The sequence below is a fragment of the Apaloderma vittatum genome, unplaced genomic scaffold (genome assembly GCF_000703405.1).
Source record: "Apaloderma vittatum isolate BGI_N311 unplaced genomic scaffold, ASM70340v1 scaffold21670, whole genome shotgun sequence".
In the NCBI taxonomy this organism is placed as follows: domain Eukaryota; kingdom Metazoa; phylum Chordata; class Aves; order Trogoniformes; family Trogonidae; genus Apaloderma; species Apaloderma vittatum.
Window position 1 is genome coordinate 591 of NW_009693169.1, and position 10,449 is coordinate 11,039.

General features: G+C 44.6%; 1 protein-coding gene across 1 annotated transcript in view; it reads left to right on the plus strand.

The window, feature by feature from the left end:
* Nucleotides 1-719: 719 nt before the first annotated feature.
* Nucleotides 720-10,449, plus strand: part of RNF216 (ring finger protein 216) — a gene marked incomplete at its 5' end in the record, with an annotated part of 54,395 nt that continues 44,665 nt past the window's right edge. The window contains 9 exons of the mRNA XM_009878182.1: nt 720-796; nt 4,461-4,563; nt 4,955-5,119; nt 6,096-6,210; nt 6,487-6,626; nt 7,608-7,631; nt 8,639-8,776; nt 9,772-9,920; nt 10,388-10,436. Coding sequence (XP_009876484.1) covers nt 720-796; nt 4,461-4,563; nt 4,955-5,119; nt 6,096-6,210; nt 6,487-6,626; nt 7,608-7,631; nt 8,639-8,776; nt 9,772-9,920; nt 10,388-10,436 — 960 coding nt within the window. The remainder of the gene's footprint in view (nt 797-4,460; nt 4,564-4,954; nt 5,120-6,095; nt 6,211-6,486; nt 6,627-7,607; nt 7,632-8,638; nt 8,777-9,771; nt 9,921-10,387; nt 10,437-10,449) is intronic.

Here is a 10,449-nt window from a genome sequence, read left to right on the forward strand (position 1 = left end):
TCTTTGCAAGTAAGACCTTGTTGATCAGTGGCTTGCTTTGAGATGGGTAAGTAGATACTCTTGCTTTGTCAGGGTTGCTTGACAACCTGACCAATCCTATCTTGCAAAGCAAAATATCGTGTGGCTCAACCGATTTGCAATACCTGCCCGGAAACCCATCAGGAGAGAGCAGCAAAGGGTGTTCTTTGCTACGTGGCTGATGCTGGGATAGCTTTCGCTGAAATGCCGCTAAAGGTGTGTTGTCTGTTCTGATCTCGTTGCTAGCATGTCTGGGTGCTTTGGGTGGGTACAGTGATTGTTGGGATTTTTTCTTTTGCTTTGGAATGTTGTATTTCAGCACACAACCTGGAACTTCTTAATCTTCTGTCTGAAGGTAAATATTAGCTTGTCTTGTGTTGTAGATCATACCTACGTGCCTCTGCTCCTTCCCTCCAGCTGAATCACTTGTTAAACAGCCAGCTGCTCGTGGCCATGCGCATCACCACCCATACTCCTTGTGAGAAGGAGCTGAGAGCAAATAGTTTGTGGAGCAAAGGAAAGCCAGCAGCTTGCACTGTCCAGGCTGGATGGATATAAATAGCCTCTTGTAATCCATTTTGGTCCTTGTCTTGGGAGCGTGGTGGATAATTACCTATAAATCTCTGTCTTGGGTGCTGTTGCTAGGTTGTGCTACACAGCTCCTCTCATACCTACATAACCTTTAGCTTTTCCTACTGTAGGAAGCAAGATTCCCAGATGTGAAGGAGGAATACATAGAAGAGCTAATCAGCATCAAGAACTGCTATGACTTAAATGTGTAAGTACAGAGCTAAAAGCCAGAGTGTGTCATGCAGCCAGTCACACTTCCCTGTCCCCATCTGCTAGTGACACTGTTCTAGAGCATATCCAGGCTGAGAGTCAGCACTTTGGTGATAGTGCCAAAGAGCAGGGAATTATTTTTTCTTTCTAATACAGCTTTTCTCAAATTCTGACATGGTGCTGTAGCTTTTCTGCCTTTAAGATCATTTGCTTCTTTGAAGATATTCCTCTTGCCTGTTGTCAGGGTTCATGAAAAGGGTGGGGGGTCATGATTAAGGTGTTGAGGTGACGTACTATGGAGGTGGTGGGTTGGTGAGTTCTGAATTGGAGAAAATAGTCTCCTGCCCCTTTGTTTCACTGGCTCTTGGCTTTTTCCAGGGAAAGCTGACCTATTTTGGACTCCCTTATTTAGTGTCAGGATGTTGGCTTTTATCCCCTTTACTTAATCAAGTAGCAGTGGTACTGTTTGAGTTCTTTCACAGGCAGACTAGAGCAAACCTATTTAAGGGCTGATAGGATTGATTCTAGGTATCCATTGAGGGACAGATTTTGGTCAGATTTTTGAGCAGAAATGTGAAACAAAAAGGGGAGAAAAAAAAAAAAAGAGCGGAAAACCAGCATGAGGACTTGCTTTCCTGATTGTGTTAGCACCTCAAGAATACTGTAGTGTTCGTCATGCTTGGTGTCTCCCGGAGTCATGTTAGAACCAAAAGTTTAACAAAAAAGTCGTTAACTTCGTTGATAAGTTGCATCATCTCCCTCCCCTTTCAGTAAAGCTTGCCCAGCCAAAGAGCGAAGGATCGCGTGTGTTGGCAGCGGCAGCGCAGAGGGGAGAGCGGTTTGAAGTAAATCACTTGTGACTTGATTCTGATGCGAGGTGGCCCCTCTCTCTCTGACTGTCACTGCTGTCTCAAACATGTTGAAAGTAGTTTTGCTGTGATACAAGAATGAAGAACAGGTGTTGGTTGCCAGAGTGTTCACTCTATCTTGTATGAATCCGATGCCCTTTCCAGTTAACTAGGGCACTAATTAAGCCGTGTGTAAGTGCAGGAGGCTTAGAATTAGTTATTGGGCCATGAATAAGTTAACTGGCAAGGAGCTAAGGATGCATGATCCCATCCACGGGGCATAGATTTCTTATTCTGCTGCCTTTGCCTTTGTTAAGTGGTGTCCCCAAAGTGGGTTTTTTTGGTTTAGAAAGTCATTGAGATAACTTCTTGTCTTCGGAGAGCACTTTCCCTGCATGGGCAGCACGAGAGAAGCTTTTTGGGTGCCGGCACCGTGTACGTGGTGCACCTTGGCGTAGATGTTTGGACTGGGAGTGTGGAAGACTGGTAGGGCCATTCCTGGGGGCTGTTGCAGTTGGGCTTCTGGCTGCAGGACCCTCTCACAGATTGCGTGGAAAAAACCCCCAACATCGTTATTGTGTCCTCATAGAATTAAATCCCAGTATTGGCTTCTATCCATCTTAATGTGTTCCTTCCCTTTTTGCTCCCAAAATCTCTTCTCTCCTATTGTGTGCTGCAGACCCAGTGAGATGAAAAGGTGCTTACAGGCTTCCCTGTAGGCATCTACAGTGTCTGCTCAGTGGTGCGTTACCCACTTACTGGATGATAAAGATTTCTCCTCCATATTTTTATTCCTTTACCCAAACTATCTTTTGAGTTGTCACTGCGCCTTTTGTGCGAGAACAAATGGGTCAAAGCACTGGTCAGCCTCGCTGGCAGGGTCGCTTTGATCTCCGTGGTGTGTCAAGCTGAATCAGGCTTGAAATATCATAAATAAGAGTGGCTGGATTTGGACAGGGATGAGGCTTTTAAGTGGCTCCGTGTCCTGCGGTGCAGATATTAATGAACAGTGCCGCGAGTGTGCGTGCGTTGCGCGCCGGGACCCACTTAACTAATTGTCAGGCGCTGAAGGTTAACATCTCTGCAAATCCTGAGCGTCGAAATGGCAACCTGCAGACTATTTCAAATGTGTTCTGACTGTGCCCCAGCTGAAACCCTCGCGCTTGAGCCGCAGTGATTTGAGCTCCTTGAAGTTTCTGTTCGGTTAGATTAAAACAGTTATCATTTACAAAAGGGATACAGAGGGGGAGGAGGGCTGGAAGCTATTAAATGCTCAGTGCCCAGATATTTTGTTGTTTTCCTGAAATGATTGTCTTAAAACTTTCAACTGATGTGAAAGATAAGATGTGGGAGCTCCTCTTAGCAGGGTATCATCTATTCAGCTTTTGTGTGCAGGAGCATTCACACTCAGTCAAAAGCTTCTGGCTCAATATGTCAATACCTGATTAAACAAAAAGAAATGCCTCTGCTCTGAATGTGAAAGCAGGGCTAAAGTAATCATGCCTTGATAGTGGGTTAAGGCTTCGAGCCAGTTCAGATTTCTTAATTAGGGACTGATTTCTGACATCAGGAATGTAAATTAGCCGCGATTATGTCTTTGCTGCAACCTCGCACCATCTCCTTCAAAAACTTTTACAAATGTTAATTGCTTGTCCTAGCCCCTTTCAGAAGGATGTTATTCTATAGCCCGGGAAACTGAGGAACAGCTTATGTTACTTGACCCAGCTAGCACAGCCCGTTAGTGGTGGCTGAGAATAAGCTGAGAAAGTCTGATTCAGACAGATGGCCTGCAGCAAGCTTCGCTTTCAAAAGGGCTTCTGAAGTATTTGTGGATCTCGGGCAATGGGGAATTGTGAAACTGCTTGCTACGGTCTTTTCTGAGCTGAAATACTCAGTTAAACTAAATTTACCTGACAATTGTGATTGTTCGGGATAGGACCTCAGGTATGCAACTTCTTCAGCAATTTATTTTAGTGATTATTTTCTAAACGCTATTCTTGCTAGACCAGTTTCTAGTGGAAGTTGGATGATGCTGGTGGGATTTCAAGCTCTATTACAATGAAACCTATATTCAGAGTGTGCATTGTATGTAAACAAAGTTTATCACATTTCTGTCTCTGCTCTAACATGAAAGTAGACCAAGTCTGGAGGCTTTAATTCAAATCTTAATGATCTTTTCCAATCTAGACAATTCTGTGATTCTGTAACTAAGAAATTTGAATCTGTAATCTTTTGCTGATGAAGACATCAAGCCTTCGCAGATTTGTTAGGGGTTTGTATGCTACTTTTCCCGTAGATCTATTTGTATTGGCCACAGCAGATGACAGCTGGATTTCAGTTAATGCTGCTAGCTTTGTGATTGTTCGTTCTTGTAGTCTCCATCACTTTAATTCCAGCATAGCGGACAGTTAGCACGCCTCAGTTGTGCAGGATTTGACATGTGCTCAGGGCAGGTACTGCTTTACGTGGTTTGACCCGTGGTGTGAGTGGGGAGCTAAGCCTAATTGTTCACCTCTGGCATGGAGAGGTGTAAGTTGGTTAGTAGCTCACCCAGAGAAGTTTCCTGCGCGTAAATGTAGTTGCTGGAAGTCATATCTACTTGCTTTTCCTTCTGCAGTCATAGAGCCAATCATTCTTAACTTAATTCTGGGTTATTTACTTGCCATTTGCTCTAGCCTAGGACCTCCCTAGGTCGTAACAGGGCAAGCTGTGACTTGCCTGCCTGGCCTCATAATTATAGGATACTAAAAAATGGACAAGCGAGGGGTGAACCTGAGCTCCCAAACCTTGAAGTAACTATATTTATCTTTACAGGCTTTGTAACTTTCTTTTGGAAAATCCAGATTACCCAAAGAAGGAAGGCAGAGTGGTTTTAAATCCCAGCAGCAGCCTGCTTGCCAGCCAAGATGAGACAAAGGCAAGTGATCATCTTGTATCCTCACCTACAGGGTGCCTCGCGTCCAGCCTGTTCAGCCTGAGCACACCTCGGGACCTTAGGATGTCTGGTTCTCTGAGTGCCTTGAGCCAGTAAAGGTGTTCACCCTTCCTGGTAGCCTAAGTGTGTTCTCTCCTGCCTGTCCCATGCACTGTGGCTTTAAACTACGTGTGGTGAGGAGCAGAGCATAGACCAGAAGGCTTCACACCTGTGCTATGCTCTGCCCTCATAGATGGGTGCTCAGAACTGGGTGCTGCATAACCTGATTTTTGGATGGTCTTGCAGAAGGGCCTGGTCACTGAAAGAGTGGATTGGGGTGTTCTCGTGTGTGTTCACGGAAGCCTTTTTATATGTCTCACGTTTTTCTCCTTAGGTGCCTAAAGTGGACTACTTTGACTTTTCCAAACTTGCCCCACTTGATCAGCGGTGCTTTATTCAGGCGGCTGACCTCCTCATGGCAGACTTCAAAATGCTGAGCAGCCAAGACATTAAGTGGGCGCTACATGAACTCAAGGGACACTATGCAATCACACGAAAGGTTCTCCAGTTCAAGTCTGTTTTCTTTCCAAGGCTTATCTCCAGTGTCTATGGAGAGCAGCACGATGTCTTTTGCTTTGCTTTACCATCTACTAGTGTGTGGTTATGGGATTTTTAAATAATCTTCCTTTTCTTTTAAGAAGTATTAATCCATTTAGTAGAGACTTGCAAAATTTATTGGCTGGACAGAATGCTGCAGGAAGTTCTTATTTTAATGGGGGAAGTGGGGAAATGCTAGCTAGTTGATGGTAGGTGATGCGTTAAACTGAGAAATGTTCCTGTACGTTGCTGCTAGAGTGCAGCATAATTGCCAATAAAGCCTAAACATTTAGTTAAATCTTAAAACATTTAACTGCTGCTATTAGTTAAGTGACTGCATGTAACTGGAAAGAAGCCCAAGTCTCCCTCCCCTGTTTCTTCTTATTATGACTTGTGGAATGAGTCATATATTCCTCATAAAAGACTTTCACTGTAATGAAGCTGCAAAGACACTTGTTTTAACTATCAAAAAACTGAATGTAATTGTGGCTTCTCCTCTCATATGCTCCTTTTGCTTGAGCTTTTTTCTCTTACTATTCCAGGACTTAACTAACAACCTCCTTGTCTCTTCGCTTGCTCGCTTGAGCACTGAGCGGTTGAGCTTTGTTTTGAAATAAAATACTGAACCTACCACCAACAAAAAAAAGCCATGCCAGCTCTGTTGCGTCAGAGTGGGCACTAGCTGTATTGGAGTTAATGGCTGAGGTGTTGTGAAGCATCATTCAGCTGTTTCGTTTTTGTGGAATGAATGCTTTAGGAGTAAAGAAAGCAACAAGATGAGCAAAGGAAAGAGGTGCACTTGCCTCTAAGGGGGATGTTTGACTTTCCGCTTTTGGATCAGTCTTATACACACGTTTGTACTGTGCTTGGATTTGAAGTATGTGCTTCTGCTTTCTTCCAGGAACAGGCAGGATTTAAGTCTGTGTGTTGTTTTCTAGGCCTTTTCAGATGCTATCAAAAAATGGCAGGAGCTGTCTCCCGAAACCAGTGGGAAACGAAAAAGGAGGAAAGAAATGAATCAGTATTCTTACATAGACTTCAAGTTTGAGCAAGGTAAGTACCAGGCTGTATGTATGGTGCTCCCTGCATCGTTATGGTAAACAGAACTGGCTTGCAGCAGAGAGTACTGTGCAGAAAGTACCAGAAAAGGGACGTGGTCCCAATACAGCAATGTTTGTCACTGTCTGGTATCTCTTTTGGAGATATTCGTCGTTAGTACCTCTGCTTGGTACAGTGCCCAAGTTAAGCAGCTGGTGACGTGTGGAGAAAGAAGGATTTAAGTTTTGTTCTGGCTGCTGCATTTCATTGTGCCGTTGACTCTGCTTTTAGGGGATGTGAAAATTGAGAAGCGCATGTTCTTCCTGGAGAACAAGAGACGGCACTGGAGGTCCTATGACAAGCTCTCTCTTCTCCCACCGGTGCTACTGGAGCAAGAATTCTATGAACAGAAGGTTAAAGAGATGGCAGAGGTGAGTGGTAGGAGCTGCTTTGATCTTGTGGTGGGAACAGCTTCAACTGCTCTAAAGGTCTTGGCCCTAAAGGTGGAAATCTACCTCTTAGAGAAATTCAAATGCTGAACAAAATAATATAGAATAGCTGACTACCTTTGCACTTTACTACACATTCACATGTACTACTTTTCCCAGGTAGCTCAATTTTAAGGGAAAAAGCCAAGCACAGAGTTTGATGTTTACTTAAATGTATAGCTGCCACTTTTGCAAACATTGTTCTGGATGTTTTTGGCTACAGAGTAGTCAAAGCTCTGCTAATTAATTCTTTCCTCTAATTGTTAGCAGGCTTCTCTGCTGTTCTAGGGCTTGTAATTGCAGCTCAGCATTGGTGATGAATAATGACCAGGCCCAGGGCAGTGTGTCCACTCACTCAGCCTTCCACAGGTTGGCAGTCCTGTGTCTCCAGAACGTTTTGTCCTGTGCTGAGGACCATGTGTTTTGAAGCAGAACCCTGCAACACTCGCTGGTGTGTTGTCTTCCCCTCCTAGTCTGAGGAAGAACTGAGTTCACAGCTCTGCACCTACAGTCCTTTCTAAAGTAGCTTCTAAAAAGATTGTTGTCTCTTAGGCAAATGGATAATGTCTCCTTTTAAACACCAACCTAATGGTCCCTGGGGCTTTATCTGGAGGGTCTTGTTGGGTGAGATCACCTCTGCCCGTGGAAACCTGAGCCAGGAGCCCTTTAGAATACAGAATTCAGTTCTTTGTTCCTGCTGCCTTTGCTTCTCCCATCTGTTTTAGCTGAATCATAAGTAGCTTAATGGATTGGAAGGATGGGCTGAGTGATGTTAGAAGCAGACAGTGAGCCTTTTACAGTGGTTTGTAAGTCCTGAGATAATGTAAAAGGGTGTAGAGGGAATGGAAAATTGCTCCATCTATGCTTTAAGTACAGATGCACATGTCTCTCTTACAGCATGCAGACTTTCTCCTTGCTCTGCAGATGAATGAGGAGCAGTATCAGAAGGTCAGTATCTGTAATGTGGTCCATTGACTTGAGCTCATACCCAGGCATTGTTTTGCACTTACTACTTTGTAGGCTCTTGCGGCTTCTGGAATGGAGCTTTTCCGAAGCTGCGTTTGCACTGTGCTGCTTTTGCTGAGCTGGCAAAACCTGTGCAGTGTGTGCTGGCTGACTTTTAGAAAAGGTAGACAAGAGCTGAGTCCAGCAAGACAGTAGTATTGATGCATGTAATGATCTGTAGTAATTCGGTCAGCTGCTGCTTGTATCTTTACTGGCCAGAACAAACAATGCAATAGAATAGTACCAGATTTGCTCTTGCTACTACCTTTATGGCTGCTGAAAACAGATTTGCTGTTATTGGAGCTTGGCCAGGGGAAAGGCCTTCCTCATTTGCAGAAGAGACTTTAAAAAGCAGAAGGTAATGTCTTTTCCCCTGAAACAAAGAGTTAGAGATCAGTTCAGCGGCTGTGGGTGACCTGTCCATTCTCAGTGCCCGTTTCTCTTCGTGTCAGAAGATGTCAGACCTCTGGAGAAGTGGGCATGCATGCTTTTGAGCAGTGGCAAGCTTCTCCACCCTTGCAGCGAAGAGGCCAAGGCAAGGTCTCTCCAGGTAGATGGGTAAACGTTCCTTTAGGGGGCAACAGATCTGAACTTTGGTTTTCCCCATATGAACGATGTCTGGTCTCTGCTCCTTCCCTGCAATTGCAGCTTCCCAAAGCCAAGATGCTTCTCTGCCTGTGAATGTTATTAAACACCATGTGTTTTGTAGCTTTTTGGAACCTGTCAAGCAGGACACACAGACATTAAGTTACTTAAAACTGCAATTTTGGTTGTGCTTACTGAGTTTTGACCACCCAATAGGCTGCCTAATGGAATGCTGTGTATCTGTTGCTCTTTTTTAGAGTGAATGTTGGCATCGTTTATGACGTGCAACTGTATGTGTGTATCTGTTGCTACAGCTATTGATGTTTTGGTGATGATGGTGCTAATACCTCTGTTTATGGCTGCAGGATGGTCAGATGATAGAGTGCCGCTGTTGTTACGGGGAGTTTGCGTTTGAAGAGCTAACGCAGTGTGCAGATGGTCACTTGTTCTGCAAGGAGTGCCTAATTAAATATGCTCAGGAGGCAGTCTTTGGCTCTGGGAAGGTAAGAATTTTCCCAACTGGGAAATTTCCTGAGGGGAAAATGGGTACACTGCTACTGGGAGCTCGCATTGCTGTTAGCATAGCATTGTTTACTTAAGTCAGCTTAACTGCACTTGTCGGGGAAATATTTGAATGAAGTTGTGTCCTGAAATCCAAACCCAGCAAGTCAGTCTCTCCGTCAAGTGAAGCCAACAGCTTCGCAGTGGGATCTCTGCTGAATAGGATTTCAGTTTTGCCAACCTCCGTCTTTCTCACTATATGCTTAGCAACTTGGATTGTTAGGAAAACTTTCCACAGCATTCATAGCAGCAACAACAACTTGCACTTGTCTATTTTTTATTTCCTAGTTAATAATGGTATCTGCACAGAGAACACGCTCTTATATCTGACTTGGCCAGTCTCCTAGCTAAAAGTCTTTGTCCTTCGCTGTATCGCTGTGATCCCAACTTAATTTGAGGCTGGTTCCTCTATGATACTACTAACTTCCTTAGTCTCCAGTTTAGCCAGCAATTATCCTGGTACTTCGCTGAGCTATAAACAAGTCATTAACCTGCTCTGAGGTGTGTACGCTCCTTTGCCTGGAGACAGGCAGATCAAACCATGGGATGTTTTTGAAGTTTGGGATCTCTATTTCATGTAAATATCCAAACTGGCCGCTGTATTTGGTATGACCGTATTGACAAGAATGCAACACACTGATGCAGAGACCGTACATGATAATGGGCTGTCCTGTGGTCACAGGGGACCTGGAATGAGCCAGCTGTGATCCCATCTACCAGCAGTATCTTCACACCCAGTGTTTATCCGAGGCCTGATCCATTTGATAACTGGTCTTGTTCTTTCCATAGCAAACCTGTTCTCTGGCAGCCATCTGCTTTCTTAAGCTCTGTTCTCTCTAAGGCTCTGCACTGCGGTTTATTTGGAAATGTTCTGGCTACCAAGTATTGCTTTTTGCTGGTATCAGACTGAACCTGAGTGCTCTCCTTCCAACCCTAGTCAGAGCTCAGCTGCATGGAAGGCAGTTGCTCGTGTTCATTCCCCACCAGCGAGCTGGAAAAAGTGCTTCCAGAGAACATCCTCTGTAAATACTATGAGCGGAAAGCTGAGGAGGAGGTGGCTGCTGCCTGTGCAGATGAGCTTGTCAGGTAAGTGTCCAGCAGAGGTGCAGACTGCACTTACTCGTGCAGAAGATTGTTCTCTGAAACCCTAAATGCGCGCTGACTCTGCCATGGGTAGCTTTCAAAGAGCCGTATCATAAATTCAGGCTTCTGCTTTCCTAGTTCTTTTATTATTTGGGCTGGTCTGCCTTTGCCCAGGAGCAGGTTAAAATTCAATAGACTCGTCTCCCCAAAGACGTGCTTGCCGACTCTGTGCTGATCCTCTAAATTACGTGATCGAAAGCAATGCTGAGCGTATAATATTTTGATTGCAAACAAGAAAGTGATCGAAGAAATACAAGCAAAAAAAAAAAAAATACCCTAGTCAGCACATCCTGGCGGCAAGCATTTGGTTGGCAGCATTATTAACTACCACGTAGCTCTCTGCCTAAATCTGCTTTCAGCAAAGATAGGTTTGGCACTCTGCATTAACGGCATCTTATTTTGGGCTGCAGGTGTCCATTCTGCAACTTCCCGGCTCTACTGGACAGCGATGTGAAGCGGGTCAGCTTCCCTA